Below are 17417 nucleotides of genomic sequence, written 5' to 3'. Positions count from 1 at the left end.
GCAGCCCCGCGGCACGCTCCCGTGCGGGCCGCCGTTGGCCCGGTTGCGCCCTCCTGGGGCCGCGGGGCACCCCAGCGCCACCCAGATTCCTCTTTGGGGTCACAGATCTGACCCTCCTCAAGCCTCAGAAATGGAGACTCTTCCTTTCCCTTTTCTCCCACCCCAACAAATTCCTTGTTGCCTAGCTGGGATCCCAGAGCTGTGGAGGGGCCCTGCCGGGTTCCTAGTCCGGCTTGTCCAGCGTCCCCCTTCCCCTTCTGAGCACCATTCATCCTGGAGGGTAAGCCCCTTGCTCAGCGGGGTGGCTGCCCCTCTCCTTAGATCCCAGGTACCCCCCCCCCCGCTGGTACCCCTAGCCAGCGCTGGGCACTGGCTAGCTGGGGGATGCAGGCGAGGGACCAGTTTTCTCCACGGGCTCCAGCCTGGGCACCAGCTCCGTCCCCTGATCAGGAGCAACCCCCTTCCAGCTCGTGCCCAAGGAGGGGGGGGGGAGGTGAAATGGGGGGTAGGAAGAGTGCAGGAGAGGGAGTTGGGATTGTGGAGGACCCAGGAACCCTTTAGGGGCCTCCCTTTGTCTGTCTTCAGCCCCGGTTTCTCACCTCCTCCTGCCCCACTTTTCATTCTGAGGCAGCCGGTGGGAGGTGGGAACCAGCTGAGAAAAGGGAGGTGAGGAGGGAGTGTCCTGTTCTGCCTCCCCACTCTCTGTGAGGTGGCCAAGGCACCCACAGAAGATGTGTCCCTCCAGGTGGCTTCCACTTTGAGGAGGGGTGGGGCCAGGCCCAGTGGACAGTCCCCTTCCTGTTCCTGCCTGGGATCCCAGCCCAGAGCCATCGGTCCCTGGTTGTGCTGGAGGCATCCCCCTTTGTTCTCCTGGTCCTGAATCTGGTGGGGGAGAAGGGGCGGGTGGGAGTGCTGTGTGAGTGCAGGACGCCCTGAGGTGGGGGGCAGTGCCATCTGGGCCAGCCCCTTCCCTGCCAGCCCAGACCACCATCCGGCCCTCCCCTGCGTGGCCTGGGCGGCCAGAGGGTGCTCAGCCCAGCCTGGCCCGTGGCTCTGGGCTCAGCCCTGCTGGCCATTATGGCAACAGCTCCGGCATCGGTGCCTCCCATGCCCAGGGAGCAATGAGCTGGGGCACCCAGGCGGCAAAGCGCCTGGGGCTTCCCCACATCCAGGGAGGAATGCCGGTGAGGGAAGAGAGGGTCAGCGGTTTCCAGACCCTTTGTCCTTATGTGGGACCTGGTCTGCCAGGACAGCTTGCCTGCTTTCTCCCCACTGCCTGAGGCAGGAGAGAGGGAATGAGGTTCCAGAAGGGAGAGACCAGGAACTCCCCGGAACCCAGATAGGGACTCCGGGCAGCACCCCTATGCCCCTATTGGAGGGGGGCTTAGCAAAGGTGAGGGTAGCCCCCCCTATGATGCGCTCTTTGTCTCTGTCTCCTCCCCTACCCCCTGCCAATGAAGTATGAGATGGGCCTTGGTCAAGGCTGCAGTGCCTCCAGGGCCTTGAGTTAGAGTAGGTCTTCAATCCCTGGGGCCAGATTTGGGGGGATGGGTGTGTGCTCAAAGCCCAGGAATCTTGGCTTGTGGGCTGAGGGCCCCTGTGTTGACTAGGGAGAGACTGCTCTGCCCCTGGCAGTAGTCCTCTTTGATCCTAGTAGTCAGATGCTCTATCCCCTGCCTCTGAGCACCCGTTTTTTCCCTTTACTAGATATTGTTTCCTAAAACTCAGCATTCCAGAGGGACACCAACAAAACCCAAATCGCAAATGACCCGAAACCTCCTGTGGCGGGGCAGGTGGGGGGGGGGGGTCATTGTTCTCATAAAGCCAGATGGGATCCCTGGTCCCGGTGATGGCTCATCTGGTGCTGCTCTCCAGGTGCCACCAAAGCAAATGGCTGGAGGATCACGACTGGGGCTGAGGGTACGTTCCAGTGGAGAAGTGAAGCAGTGCAGTGATTTACACCGGGTCCCATGGAGGCGTGAGGCAGTGTGTCATATAGTCCTGTGGGGCCAGTGAAAGGCCAGGGAGGGGAGGCAGTAGATGATGGTGACTTCAGTCAGAGCCTCGCCTTGCTAGCCAGGGTCTCCTGGTCTAGCTGTCCTCTGTGTGGCACTCTATGGAAAGATGGCACCTCCCGGCCACTGGGTTCCTCCCCACCCACCCGCCCCTCCCCCCGCCTTCCCAGTGGTTACCCATTGATGGCTCTCTGTTCCCTGCCCACCAGTTCCTCTATACACCCCCCTATGACCTGTCTTGCTGTCTTGGTCAGGCATCCCCACCCAGAGGCCCTCCTCTCTTCTTCTCCTGGCCCCTCCTCGAGGGAGCCTCCTTGTACCTCAGCATCTCTAAGTTACTGATCCCCCTCCTCCAGGCACCCACAGTGAACAACCACATTGGTTTGCACCTAATACTATACCAGCCAAATTAATTCATGTGTTTATTTTACACATCCTGGCTGAGCTGTTTAGCTCTGGACTAGGCCCTCTTATGGCTCCCTTGGATTGCCTTGAACACCCTGGGCCATCTTGTCCCCATCCCCTGGGCTCCCCTGATTGCCCCTGGGATAGGGAAAACACTGGGAGGCACCGGGGAGCAGCTATTGACTGGTGGCAAGGACTGCCTGGAGGGGACACAGTGTCCTCAGCCTGTATGGATGGACAGAGCTAGGTGACATCAAGGGTGCCCCAGGTGGGGTACTTAGCACACACAGGCACTCAGAGAAGGATGGGATTTGTTTGTGGGGGCTGAGGTAGTCAGGGGTCCACCAGAAGGAGAGAGACTGAGTAGGTCCTGAGGTGGTAGCAGACTTTACAGAGACACAGAAAACAGAGGATTCCAGAACTGGGGACGGTTCTTTGTAGAAAGAGTGTGGTAAGGCAGGTTCATTTCCAAAAGCATTTGAGGCATTCTTGATACTGACCTCTGTTTATGCATTGGATGGATGGATGGATGGATGGATGGATGGATGGATGATGGGTGGATGCATGGATAGATGGATGGGTGGATGGATGGATGGGTGGATGGATGAACGTCCTTGGGTGCTGTGGGCCCAGTAGAGCTCTGCTGCCCAAGAATCTCATCCTCATGTTTGCTCGGTTCCTTTGATGTCACTTTATAGTGAACTTGTTGAGTGTGGACCCTGGGGCCAGATCCCTGGGTTCAGATCTCAGCTCCACCTCTGCCTAGTTACTTAATCTCACTGGGCTTCAGTCTCCTTAGCCACAAAGTGAGGATAGCAAGGGTATTTACCTCTAGGACCGGCAGGAGGATTAAGTATGCTAACATGCCAAGCGGTTAGAACAATGCCTAGTATACAGTAAACTCTCCAGAAATGCTCACTACTCATAGTTTAGATCAGTGATTTGTTCACAATCTTTTCCCTGTAACTGGTGCAAAGATTTGATTTTATAGCTGAGAAAACTGAGAGCCAGAGAGGTGGCATGACTTTCCCAAAGCTCCCAGCCCACAAAGCTGTCTAGAACGCCTTCCTTCTGACCCCTGGGGCTCAGGGCTCGCTGGTCTGGGCATGGCCTGGTGACTAGTTAACGTGCGTAGCATTAGTGATAATGATAATAGAACAAACATGGCAGCCCTACTCCCCAACCTGAACAGCAGCACTTTAATAATGATGTACATCTTCCATGTGCTTCTCCTCACTTTATTCCTGGCCTCTTTCTCTGAGGCAGCCACTATCCTAACGGTCTGTTTAGCATTGCCTTGCCTTTTTAAAAATCATGCATTTTAATAGATAGACATTGTTCCGTTTGTATTACTTTTGAACTTTGTAAAAAGAACCTGAAACTGTTTGCAGCCCTCTAGAATTTGCTTTTTTTCTTCAACATCGTATTTGTAAAGCTTCCTCTGTATTGTTGCGGATAATGGTAATGTAGTTCATTTATTTCCACTGATGCATAATGTTATGTGGTTTGAACATAACACAGTGTATTTATCATTCTTTTATTGATGGGCCTGTGGGTTGTTTCCCTTTTTGTTCTTACAAACAATACTGCCATGAACCTTCTTGTCCTGTCTCCTGAGGCAGCGTGCAGAGTGTCTTGGGGCACACAGCTAGGAGCAGAATTGCTGGGCCATAGGGCATGTTCATATTCAGCTTTACTAGAAAATGTGCCAAAGTGTTTTCCAAGTTGGTTGTACCATTTATGCTTCCCCCCCAGCAGGAGAGGAGTGTCGCCACTGCTCCCCACCCCTGCCAGTACTCAGTATGGTCAGCCCTCTCGGTTTTTACCAATTGATTGAGTGTAAAATGGTGTTACATTGTGGCCTTGGTTTGCATTTCTGGAATTCAAGGTTTCTGGTGTATGAAATGGGGGTTGAGAGGGCAGCAGCCAGCGTGTAACAGATGCTTAGGAAGCGATTGTCCCTTTTGTACGTCAGCATCTCCAGTTGTGGGGTGCTGTCTGTACAAGCCCTGAGCTCAGGGAGGGGCAGGAGCAGTCAGGAGGACTCCCCAGGGAAGTGGCGATGAAGGAGGAGGGAGCAAGGAGAGATTAAGTTCTGCACAGTTAAGCCAAAGGAACCCCCGTGGTTCTGTGTTCACTCCCAGGATGGGCACGGGGTGATCCTAGCTTTGGAGAGGGGGAGAGCCCGTGCTTCATTATTTTAATAATGCACAGTCCATTTTAATAATGGCATTGGTGAGTGCTTAATAAGAGATTGGTGACCTGGGGAATGAATACTGGATGGAACAAACGTATATTTGTTCTTCTTCATTCTCACCTCCTCGGGGAGTCCTCCTTGATTGCTCTTGCCCATTGCATGAATGAAGGGTGGCTGAGCAAGGTCGTTCCTGGATGTTAGCAAGGTCCCCCCAGGAGGCCCTCTGCGTACCCACAGAGGCTGAGAAGCTTGGTGCTGGCAAGGTAATTTGAGGCTGCTCCCTCTGCCAGCCTGGTGCACCAACGATTGATTCCAGGCCGCTTTCCCCGCCCAGACCTGGGCCCCTGGAGCTGGTTAGAAACGAGCAATGGGGCTGGCGGAATAATTATGCCTATTTCATGTGACACCCAAATTGATTGCCGCCAGGGTGACATTACCAGGCCATTGTTCCTTGTCTCCAACCTCTTATTACATGTTATTAGGGTGTGTGGTGTGTGTGTGTTTTTCTATTTTTTCCCATTTCAGGGAATTAATCTCTCTCTGCCACCTCCTCTGCTTCCCCCTCCAGAGAACCTGCTCATGTCTCTGAGAGGGAGTGGGGCCCTGGCCAGCATGTTTCCTCTGCCCGGCCCAGCACAGGGCTGGAGATGCAGTTGGGAGGGACTGGCCATCTCACGTCCCTTTACTTAGGTGCGAGATGGGGGTATCTCAGAGGTAAGAGGGGCTGCTGAGGTGTGGATCCTAGCTGGCAGAGGGGTTTTCCTGCAGTGTCCCTGATCCATAATGCTCTGCTTGCATACCTCTGATGGCAGGCTACTCACTCACTACTCCCAAGGCAGATCTTCTATCCTGAGCCATCTGGTCTTCCGTTCGATACCTCACACGGAGCTGAATGGGCCTCCCCTAGGACTCTGCCCGTGGGTTTTGACTCCACCCTCTTGGCTTGCACTGGACTCTGCACCCTCTGCCTTCCCCTTAGAGATTTGCAGAGATGCCTCTCCCCACGCGTGGGCTTCTCACGAACAGGCAGCTGTGTGATGGCAGCAGTCGTGCCTGAGCAGAACGTGGAACCTGTGTGTGTCTGACCAGAGGGGCGCCCCACCCCTTGATTCTGACTTCCTTCCGTGTACCAGGTTGGGGAAATGGGTTTTGGCAAGGGGTTGGACAAGACTCACTTGAGCAGAGAGGGCTTTGAGTAGTCAGTGGTGATAGAATGGCAAGCGGTTTTATTTATAAAACTGTCCATGTTATAAAAAAAAGATTCACTGGGCCTCAGTTTGGATGTATTGGGGGTTGTTTTTAAATCTTTTCCCCTTCTTGAGGCAGAAATAACTCAAACCTTCACTTATCCCTGATCTAGCCCCATTGTGGTATCCTGTCTGGCATTACGTTGGGGAGAGATGCTGTAGTCAGGAGGCTGGGATTCTTCGTAGGCCTTAGCCCTGAGATGCTGTGGGACCTAGGACAAATCCCTCAAGTTCTTGGGCCAAATTCCCCTCACCTGTGTGGTGGTCTCTGGGGTTACCATGCCTATAGAGGCAGACAAGTTCAGTAACCTTGGGCAGGTGAACTAGTGGCTTGGAGGCTCAGTTTCCTCATCAGTGAAGTGGGGTTAATGGTTCCTCCCTCACAGGGTATGTGGTGAGGGTTGGTGAGGTCATTCCGCAAAGCACTCAGTATATGGGTTCGATATAAATGTCTCTTTCCTTCCCTCTCTTTGAATTCTCTGCCTCCAGCCTTGAGAGGGCATTGTGAAGTCTGCTGTCCCCTTTTCTGAATAAGGAGTTTGGAGCCCTGAGATATAAAGCCATTTGCCCACAATCATACTGCTCAGTAGGCCCTTGAACCTGAATCTGGGAAAGGCAGTATGCAAGCCTGGTCAGGACAGCCTTGGGTCCAACTGCCTCAGTCCTAATCCCAGCTCTGCCATCTGTTGCTGCGTAATTTGTGGCAAACTGCATCACCTCTCTGTGTCTCAGTTTTCTGATCTGTAAAATGGGGATAATAATGTCAGCCTAATAAGATTGCTGTGAAAATTGAACCAAGTTCACGTTTGAGTTCATATTATGCTAGCTGTTTGACCTTGAGCAAGTTATAGAACCTGTTTTTGCTTCTGGTTTTCCCATCTGCAAAATGGGGATAATAACATGACCTACTTCAACAAGTTGTGGTGGCAGAAATGAATTATTTTTTTAGTTTATTTGAGAGAGAGAGAGGATATGAGAGAGGGAGGGAGAGAATCCCAAGCAGGCTTCACACTGCCAGCACAGAGCCCGACACAGGGCTTGATCTCACGAACTGCAAGATCGTGACCTGAGATGAAACCAAGAGTTAGACACTCAACCAACTGAGCCATCCAGGCACCCTAAGAAATGAATTTTTATACGGCAAGTGCTTAGAATAATGCCTGGCACACAAGAGGCCCTCATTATCATTATATTTATTAGGTCTCTGGCCTTCCAATGCCATACTGTTGCTCTCAGCAAGCTGCTCCCTGCCCTGGGCGGGCCTCTGAGGCTGTGAGCTCCTCCTCATTCAAGCTCAAGGCTGATGGCCCTCCCAGGTAGGGACTGGCTGGTTTCCAGGCTTCCAAAGCCTGAGACGGGCCAATCTGAGTTGTTCCCAAGGTAGAGGAGCCCTGAGGACTGGGGCAACCAGTATGCATGAGGGGATCTGCTAGGCACCTCCCAAGATGGCCTGGGTGGGGGATGGAGCCAGAGGCTTTCTGGGGCACCTCCTTGCCCCTTTGAGCCTATGTTGGTATCTTAGACTCAGAGAGGAGGTGTGAAGGGAGATGTAGGGGTACGGGACCTGGGTTTTCCTTGAGCCCCATCAGGTCACCACATGGGTGCTTGTCTACCCCTCCTCGATCCTGGGACAGCTCCAATCCAAGTAGGGGTGCTGTCCACTCAGGTGACCTCAGTACAGACAACTAAGAAGCTTCCTAGAACCAGTGGCTTCCTCCCACTTCCCCCAGGACAGCTCCCAGCTTCCCGGCTGGACTCTCACCTCAGAAGAAGTCTGTGAAGAGACAGGCAGCGCCCAGAGTGGTCCAGGGTCACCCAAGGTCATATGGCAGGGCAGGTGCACAGTGGGCCCTGATTGGAGCCCAGGCCTGGGACCCGTGAGTCCCATGCCCTTTGCTTACCCAGAGGAGGGCTCTTCTAGGCCTTGCCCCACCCCTGCTCCTCCCCACCAAGCCGGCCAGTCCTGGCGGGCAGAGCCTATACATAGAAACCTTTAAACACTAAGATGCTTTGACAATTAAAATTCATAATTTATCCTAAAAACGGCCTGGAGCTGTGGGCTGGCCGGAAGGCTAGCGGCTCCTGAGATCAGCTGTGCTCCGGGGGGGTGGGCTGCGGGGTGGGCAGAGGCATCCCTCCCTCACATGCAGGGGGCAGGTGCTTGCCCAGGGGCACACACAGAGGCAGCTGGCCTAGCCAATGGGCAGGCAGTCACCCCGTGCCCAGTCAGCACCCTCCAGCTCGGCTGTGGCTGAGAGGCCGGGTGAGCACCTTTGGGAGAGGCTTGAGTTTCCAAATGCGCCTAAGAGATGGGGCTGGCGGCACTGGGCAAGGGAGGGTGTGGAGTGGTGGGAGGAGGGACAGCAGGCACACACACCCACACAGGCCACCCCCTACACACACACACACACACACACACACACACACACACACACGCCCCAGGAGCCCAGCAACTCTGCCAAAACCAAGAGCAAGAGGAAAATAAAGAATTATACACGACAAAGGACATGACCTCAATTTTCTTCCAGGTTGATTTTTCTCTCCCTGTGGGGGGCAGCTGCAGGAGGAGGAGAAGGGAGAGGGAGAGGACAGGCCAAGACGGGCAGACCAGCCCAGGAGGAGACAGACAGAGGCTGCCATGCTGCCCGCCCGCTGACCACACAGACAGGATTTCTCCTGCCGGAGGCCAGCCTGGGCACCGGAACCTTCCTCTCTTAGGGTTCCCTGTCCACTCAAACTCCCTGTGCCAGGGGGCAGCCCTTGCCCAATTAGGCTGGCCAGGAACTGGGTTTCCCCCATTAGCTGCTCACACCTTAAACTATTATCAGCCATTCACACCTCAGCAGGGATTAGCCCTAGAAAGCTAGAATGGAGTGGCTTTAGAAGGAGCCGGGGAGGAACCATCTGGATTTGGGGTAGGAGAGAAGCAATTAGGAGTCCCTGGGTGCTTTCCACCCCTGCACACCTTTGCTAGCATATTCCCTCCCTCGAAAGTGCCTTCCCCCTGCTCCCTTCTTGGCCCGTGGAAATGTATTTGTGTTCAGCCTGAGCTCTCATGACACCTCCTCCTCCAGGAAAGCCCTAGGAGGGGCTGTTCTCAGGAGGTGTTTGACTGGCTCTCTCTGCCCCTTTGAGGATGGGTGAGGTTCTGTCAGCCCTGGCCCTGCCCTGGGGGTTCTCAATCTGGGGGACACAGAGGAGGCTGCAGAAGCTCCAACAGGGAGGAAGGGAGAGAGCGAACACAGCAGTGGCGGGCGCTCCTCGGACACTGGACACGGCAGAGATCAGAGGGGTTCCCAGGAGGGTGACCCCTTCTTCAGCTGGATTCTGAAAGCTGAATGCGAGAGCTCTGGGCACGTGGTGGACAGCCAGCCATTGCTAGGGGAGAAAGACCCCGACCTAGGGTGACCGTCGAGGGCTTTGTAGCCAAGCCTCATGCCACCCCCACCTCCACCCCTCCCCCGGCCACGTGGCCACGGCTGCCTCCGAGCCGATACTACACTTCCCATTAACACACTTCATCCTTTCATGAAACGGATCCAGTGGCTCCATGTCCCGGAGCTGAAGGCAAAGAAGGGACCCCAGGCAGGCAGGGACTTGGGGACAGGGCAGGCCACGAGGAATCTGCCTCTGTTCTTTGGTCACCCTGCATGAGTGCCTTCACTTTTCTGAGTAATCCAACCCACCTCATGGGGTGGTGGTCAGGACAGGAGATGTAACGGGCCCAGGGCTTGGGACATGCAGCGTGTGCACAGGAGCTCAGGAAATGGGAGTCGAACCTGTGGGGCAAGCTCTCGCTCCGTGTTCCCCTGACCTGGGCCAACCTTCCCTGCCCACTGTCCCAGGTGCCCGTCTTTCTCCTCCGTGTTCTCTGACTCTCTCTTCTCCTCCCTGTCTTTCCTGCATGGCCCTCTATGTGTCTTTTCTTCTCTATTGCTGTCACCTTTCCTCTCCTGCTCTTCCACGCATTTCTTGGTGGCAGAGCTGGATAGGGCCGTAGGCAGACGTTCTGATGCCCTCAGCCCCCTCAGGTCCGCCAAGTCCCTCGTCCCTCCTCACTCCCTCCTGCTGCAGACCCAGTCGTAGTAGGATGTCAGGACAGGAGGTGAGGGGGCATATGCCCACCTCATTTGCACGTGGGGCAACAGCCCACCGCGATTGCTCAGGTCATAAGGCCAGGCTGACACCCAGAGGCCCCGAGCCCCCAGCAATGACAGCGGGCACCTCCATGCCAGGGACCTTGTGCCTGTGTGTTCTGGGGAGGCCTGCGCTCCCTGAAGAGTGCTGAGTGGAAGCACCATGAAATATTGATACCATAAACCTAAAACGACAAAACCTTCCATTCTGTGCTGCAGCCCACCCCAAATTAGGTGAGATTCTAGCACGGACAATGGCAGCAGGTACAGGAGAAGAAACTCAGTGTGTTCAACGTGCACAGTCGAGGAACAGGTCGGGTCTGGGGGGCAGGGCGCCTACCTGAGCTCTCTAAGGGCAGGGCCCCCCCCCCACAACCCTGGGGCCTTCCCCAGCACTGCCCTGACAGGCCTGCCCCTCCCTGCTCTGCCTGTGTGTCCAGAATTCCCGCTTCACACCAGGCAGCTCTCGGGCAGGCAAGCTGACCAGGGGGAACAGAACTCTGCTGCCCCCTAACTTTGTGCCTAGGCCTGAGGGCGAATGAATTCCCTTCAGGAAGGCTGAGTTCTTATCTGTCAAATGGCTACAAAATAATCTCTTTTGAATGCTGCCTTAGGAGATGGAATGACCCTCACCCTCTCCCCAAGTCTACTCATGGGTGATCTGATGCCCCTTCTGTCCCCACCAGTCCCCTTTCCCATCCTGAGCCCCACAGGGGACAGCCCCACTGGGGAGCCTTTCAGATAGATCCTTCCGGGCCCGGTGGAACTGCAGTTTGGGGCCTGAGCCCCCACTCCTCCTCTAACCAGGTTTGAGAATGTTGACTTTCTAGCTGGTGAAAGTCATTTTCTGTTGTGGGCTCCCTCAGGGAGCCTGGAATCCAGCCCCTCACTGTACCGGGAGGAAATAGACCAGAGAGGGCAGGCCTTGCCCAAGGTCACACAGCAGAGTAGGAGTGGCCGAAGAACCACTTGGGGCCAGAGTGGGGAGCAACTGAGCCAGGCATATATGCCCCAGGATAGGAGCGGGAGTGTGATGGTGGAGGCAGCCCTTTGCAGAGCAGGTCTGACGGCTCAGCTTCTCTCACCACTCTGGGATCGGGAGGGCTCAGGCTGCGGTGGGGTCTGAACATTGTGCCCCGGGCACAGCTCTCCCTTTGCCTGCCCACCTGCCTGCTTTCGATGTTTATTCCCTTTGTATTTATTGGTCCAATTTTTAAACTCTTGCCCTTGTGGGAAGCCCTTCAGGGGGCAAGGATCCAAAATAAAACGCTGATTAAAATGCATAAAACACTTCTCTGCAATTGCAGAAGTAACCAGCGGGATTCGCCCTGCCAGGAAGGCAGGAGCACACTGCCCACTCAGCAGTTCTGGTGACCCCCTCAGACACAGCCCTGTCAGCACCCCTCAATGACAGGGGCCCCCTGGGGGTGCCAGGCCAGGAGACTAGGCCCCGTGTGCTGTGCTCCTGCCGTGCCAGCTCGAGCAGGCTTCTTAACCTCTCCAGGCCTCAGTTTCCCCACCTTTCAGGACAGCCACATGTAAAAGGTGAGGGATGAGGCAATTAGGAGGATGTGCCCTTCTGAAGCTATCTTGGTCCCGGGGAGCATGGCCTGTCGGTCGTCTGCGGGTCTAACTGCCAGGCCGGAGTGTGGCAGCCACACCAAGCAATGCTTTTCCATCGACGTATGTGAACTCTCCACTCTGTCATTGCTCAGCGGGCCTGCTCGCTCACAGGGCCTCAACCCCTGCACAGACTCTTGCATACATTCTTTCAGAGGACACCCCTGGGCGCTGCTCTGTGAGACAGAAGCACCCGTGACTGTTTGACCCAGGATTAAGCATACATCACGGGTGCGGCGCCAGGCGCTGAGGATCTGAGCGTATTTGCCTCTTTGTTCAGGTTCCCAGGAAGCTCTCACCTTTAGTCGTTATGCATGACTTCGTGGGATTCTTTCCTCACTGGCTGGCTTTATCTTTTTATCTTGTTGCATAATGTTTTCTGTCAGTTGTCTCAAGTTATTTTTAGAACAAGGTGTGCTCTACAGCAGTTATGTAACGTCACTACTAATAAGTGTAAGGTGCTTCAGTGTCGTGGGAAAGAGTTGATTTCTGACTGCATAGGTTCCAGATGGCTTCGTGGAGGAGGCGACATTTGGAAAGGGAGGTCACAAAGGCTGCTAGGGCAGGAGGCTGGGAGAGTCCTCCAAAAGCAGATGGTTTAGAGCCAGGACAAGGTGGGGACACCTGGGTGGTTTCACGGAGCAGACTGGTGGCAGAGGAGTACGTGGGTAGGTTGAGGCAGGGTGGTGGTGGCTTTGAATGCTTTATTCTCGTGTATGTGAGGGACTTATCAGCGTCTCAGGTGCCCTGTGCCATTTCTGTCCCCCCTGTCAGTCCTCAGCCCCCTCTCCAGCAGCCCCCACTTCGCCCATCAGCCCAGCCCTGCGCTGGGCGCTAAAAGTCCTATTTACCTCTCCGGGTCCCCAGCCTCATACCCGCGCCGGCCCCAGCTGCCAGCACAATTACTTATTGATCGCCTGTCAGGATGTTTGCTTTTCTGGTGGGTGACTGGAGCATGTGTGACTGTGGAAAATGGCCTGGTGGGGGTGGGGTGGGGGAGGCTGAACCACAGGAGTCTGGAGAGAGGATGAGAGGGGCTGAGGGGAGGGGGGGTGGGCAAAGCCGTTGGGGATGACAAAACCTTGCAGATTCCATAACATGTCAGTAACACCCAGAGCCCTCTCCGGTTAATCAGTCACTTAGTCGATCAACAACCAGGGAGCACTGTCAGTCCTGGGAGACTGCGGGAGCACCGGAAGTTGTGTGGCATGTCTCGCAGACTAGAGCTCTGGTCCCAGATCCACCCACCTTCTACAGGTTGGGTTTCCTTGGGCAGCCACAGGCTCTTTGAGCCCCACTTGCCTGAAGAGTTGAAGTGTGGGTGACAAGAAAGCAGAGGCTCTGTACAGGTGTGTGTCGGGGTGAGGGTGTGCTGGGAGAGGTGGGAGAAGGGCCTGATCAGGGGCAGAGATGTGGGGCCCTCCCAGCCTGGGCGTCCCCTTCCTGTGGTGAGCCCCCCTTGGCACCATGTGTGTGGGGTGTGTGAACAGGGCAGAGGCCCGAGGGTGGCATGTGAGCAGTTGGGCTATTGCTTGGCCCCCAGAGACCACCTGGCCCAACCCCTGGGGTTTCAAGAAGTCCAGACTAGCCCTCCTAGCTCCCTGCTGACCTTGCTGTTCCATGGGGTGGAACAGAGGAGGGAAGGAGGAGGTGGCAGAGGCAGTCTGGGCACAGGTGGGAGCAAGTAGCCTCTCAACACAGCTGGGGGAGAGTCACGGGGGTGGAGGGGGTGGGGAGGCTCACTCTCCCACACCCCTTGCTTACTCCACCTGCAGCCTGCACTCAAGCTGGGCCCCCTCCTGGCGCCACTACCCCTGTCACGGCCACCCAAGCCCGTCGTGTTCCTCAGGGCCCGGCTGTAACGAGCCTTGCGTCCTCAGTGCCACAGTGTGGACGGGCGCCTCCAGCTGCCACTGCCGTCCTGGGCTATGGGAATCTGAATGCTCCCACCTCAGACTAGCAGCCTCACAGAACCCCGGCTCCAGGAGGAGTGTGATCGGAACCCCCAGAGACAGATGGGAGGCATCAGGGTAGAGTCCTGGGTTCTGGCGGGGGTGCCCTCCACTGATCCAGAAACCCCATTGGGAAGCAAATTAATGCACACTGACAGGTGCCACTGGGTTTGCTGATATCCCAGGACTCTTGGGCTGGGGGCTCAGCTGCAGTGCTGGTGAGGAGGGCGCCGTGGTGTCTGTGCCTGAGGAAGTTCAGGCTAAAGGCTGAGAGGGTGGCCCCCAGCAGCCTCAGAAGCCCTGGCCTGACAGCCTGGGGACCAGACATGCTCCTCTGCAGGCTGTTTCCAGAGGCTTCAGCCTTTGGGCCCCTTTGATTCCCTCGGTGAGCCCCGAGGCCACTCAGCAGGTCCGGCTTTCTCCCTGATGAGCACCAGGGGAAGCTGAGGCTCGGGGCGTGGGGTGGGGTACGGGGTGTGTGCCTGGATCACGTTGCCTGTAAAATGTAAACTGTAAAGGAGGTGGATGCCACCTGGGGTGCCGATGTCAGGCTCCTCTGAGGGAGGAAGCAGCACGGGGTGGCAGGAGGCTCTCCGGCTTGGGCATCGGGACCTCACTGTGGGGTTCCAGGAGCGACCTATACCACTGTGGACCCCCAGCTCTCCGTGTCGGGGACATTCTAACAGGGGCAGGAGGGCACAGACTGGGGTCCAGACAGACCCTTTCCTCTAACCCACCCCCTCTGTCCTGTGCTTGCTCCTGGCTGCAGGTGAGCGAGAGGATGCTGGCGGGGGGCGCGAGGAGCATGCCCAGCCCCCTCCTGGCCTGCTGGCAGCCCATCCTCCTGCTGGTGCTGGGCTCGGTGCTGTCAGGCTCCGCCACGGGCTGCCCGCCCCGCTGCGAGTGCTCGGCCCAGGACCGCGCCGTGCTCTGCCACCGCAAGCGCTTCGTGGCGGTTCCGGAGGGCATCCCCACCGAGACCCGCCTGCTGGACCTGGGCAAGAATCGCATCAAAACGCTCAACCAGGACGAGTTCGCCAGCTTCCCACACCTGGAAGAGCTAGAGCTCAACGAGAACATCGTGAGTGCCGTGGAGCCCGGCGCCTTCAACAACCTCTTCAGCCTCCGGACGCTGGGGCTGCGCAGCAACCGCCTGAAGCTCATCCCCCTGGGCGTCTTCACCGGCCTCAGTAACCTGACCAAACTGGACATCAGCGAGAACAAGATCGTCATCCTGCTGGACTACATGTTCCAGGACCTGTACAACCTCAAGTCGCTGGAGGTCGGCGACAACGACCTCGTCTACATCTCCCACCGAGCCTTCAGCGGCCTCAACAGCCTGGAGCAGCTGACACTGGAGAAATGCAACCTGACCTCCATCCCCACCGAGGCGCTGTCCCACCTGCACAGTCTCATCGTCCTGAGGCTCCGGCACCTCAACATCAACGCCATCCGGGACTATTCCTTCAAGAGGTTGTACCGGCTCAAGGTCTTGGAGATCTCCCACTGGCCCTACTTGGACACCATGACACCCAACTGCCTCTATGGCCTCAACCTGACATCCCTGTCCATCACACACTGCAACCTGACCGCCGTGCCCTACCTGGCTGTGCGCCACCTGGTCTATCTCCGCTTCCTCAACCTCTCCTACAATCCCATCGGCACCATTGAGGGCTCCATGCTGCATGAGCTGCTACGGCTGCAGGAGATCCAGCTGGTGGGCGGGCAGCTGGCTGTGGTGGAGCCCTATGCCTTCCGCGGCCTCAACTACCTGCGTGTGCTAAACGTCTCGGGCAACCAGCTGACCACACTGGAGGAGTCAGCCTTCCACTCGGTGGGCAACCTGGAGACGCTCATCCTGGACTCCAACCCGCTGGCCTGCGACTGCCGGCTCCTGTGGGTGTTCCGGCGCCGCTGGCGGCTCAACTTCAACCGGCAGCAGCCCACCTGTGCCACACCCGAATTCGTCCAGGGCAAGGAGTTCAAGGACTTCCCGGACGTGCTCCTGCCCAACTACTTCACCTGCCGCCGCGCCCGCATCCGGGACCGCAAAGCCCAGCAGGTGTTTGTGGACGAGGGCCACACGGTGCAGTTTGTGTGCCGGGCAGATGGCGACCCGCCGCCCGCCATCCTCTGGCTCTCACCCCGCAAGCACCTGGTCTCGGCCAAGAGCAACGGGCGGCTCACAGTCTTCCCCGACGGCACGCTGGAGGTGCGCTACGCCCAGGTACAGGACAATGGCACGTATCTGTGCATCGCGGCCAACGCGGGCGGCAACGACTCCATGCCGGCCCACCTGCATGTGCGCAGCTACTCGCCCGACTGGCCCCATCAGCCCAACAAGACCTTCGCTTTCATCTCCAACCAGCCGGGCGAGGGAGAGGCCAACAGCACCCGAGCCACCGTGCCTTTCCCCTTCGACATCAAGACCCTCATTATTGCCACCACCATGGGCTTCATCTCTTTCCTGGGCGTCGTCCTCTTCTGCCTGGTGCTGCTCTTTCTCTGGAGCCGGGGCAAAGGCAACACGAAGCACAACATCGAGATCGAGTACGTGCCCCGCAAGTCGGACGCAGGCATCAGCTCTGCCGACGCGCCCCGCAAGTTCAACATGAAGATGATATGAGGACGGGGCGGGGGAGGGGCAGGGACCCCCCGGGCTAGCCGGGCAGGGGAAGGGGCCTGGCCGCCATACGCTCGCTCCTCGATCCTTCCCGCCTCTCCCTGCCCCTCCACACACACTCTTTTTCTTCCTCCCAGCCCCATTCCCTGCTGCCCGCCCCACCCCCCCGCCGGCCCTCACCGCCTGCCCTCTTCCTAGCAGGACCTCAGCAGTCCAGGCCTGGGGACCCACCTGCACAGGGGCACTCGTTGACAGACTGGAGTCGGAAGCTGACAGACCGACATGCAGCACAGTCAATAATTCAATAAAAAAAGTTACGAACTTCCTCTGTAACTTGGGTTTCAATAATTATGGATTTTTATGAAAACTTGAAATAATAAAAAGAGAAAAAAAACACTATTTCCTATAGCTAGTCGGAATGCAAACTTATGACGTCCTGATTGCTCCAGGGCCCTCTTCCAACTCAGTTTCTTGTTTTTCTCTTCCTCCTCCTCCTCCTCCTCCTTCTCTTCCTCCTTTCTCTTCTCTTCCCCTATGGGGAGGGATCACTCAGGAAAACAGGAAAGGAGGTTCGAGCCCCACCTGCCCGGGCGACCGACACGAGCAGGCAGCGGGGCAGGTGCGGGCCCAGCTCTGGGCTGGCTGTTTGCAGGGAGCAGGTGGAGGAGACAGGGCTGCCTGAAGGGGGTGGGGGCTGTCTGCCAAGCTGCCAGGAAGCACTACTGCCAGGGGTTGGGGGGCCTGGCTCGGGTGTGGCCGAGACTCTGGACAGAGGCTGGGGTCCTCCCGGAGGACAGCACAGTCAGTGGAGAGAGCCAGGGGCTGGAGGCGGGACCGAGGCCTAACTTCTGGTCCCAGCTCTGCTGCTGACTTACGGTGTGGCTTCAAACAGGTCATTGACCCTCTCTGGGCCTCAGTCTCCACATCTGTACAAATGGAAACGTTACTCCCCGCCCTGCCTACCTCACAGGGCTGTTGTGAGGAATTGATGAGATGATGTATGTGAAACACTTTGTAACCTGTAAAGCGCTGTGCACATGTGTGGGTGACTGTTCTCATTATGGTCATTATTATCTCACTGTCGGGGATGGGGCTCCGGAAGGGATCTCCATGGGGTCAGGGTTGGGGGCACACCAGGGGAGGGCCGCTCCAGGGACTTTCAGAGGCTCCTCCCAGGACAGCGGTCCAGGCCACCACCAACCATACTCTGAGCCTAGTCTGG

At 56.9% G+C, this 17417-nt stretch overlaps 1 protein-coding gene across 1 annotated transcript in view; it reads left to right on the top strand.

The window, feature by feature from the left end:
* The window catches only part of LINGO1 (leucine rich repeat and Ig domain containing 1), a 75409-nt gene extending 58904 nt beyond the window's left edge, over nucleotides 1–16505 (top strand). Inside the window, exon 3 of the mRNA XM_047074405.1 lies at nucleotides 14342–16505. Coding sequence (XP_046930361.1) covers nucleotides 14354–16198 — 1845 coding nt within the window. The 5' untranslated portion in view covers nucleotides 14342–14353 and the 3' untranslated portion in view covers nucleotides 16199–16505. The remainder of the gene's footprint in view (nucleotides 1–14341) is intronic.
* Nucleotides 16506–17417: the final 912 nt, after the last annotated feature.

This window comes from Lynx rufus, unplaced genomic scaffold (assembly GCF_022079265.1).
Source record: "Lynx rufus isolate CCGP_SWC_20201006 ecotype Redwood Valley unplaced genomic scaffold, mLynRuf1.p SCAF_13, whole genome shotgun sequence".
Taxonomy (NCBI): Eukaryota; Metazoa; Chordata; class Mammalia; order Carnivora; family Felidae; genus Lynx; species Lynx rufus.
The sequence above is the reverse complement of the archived record's forward strand: the minus strand, read 5'-3'. Positions and strand labels throughout refer to the sequence as shown.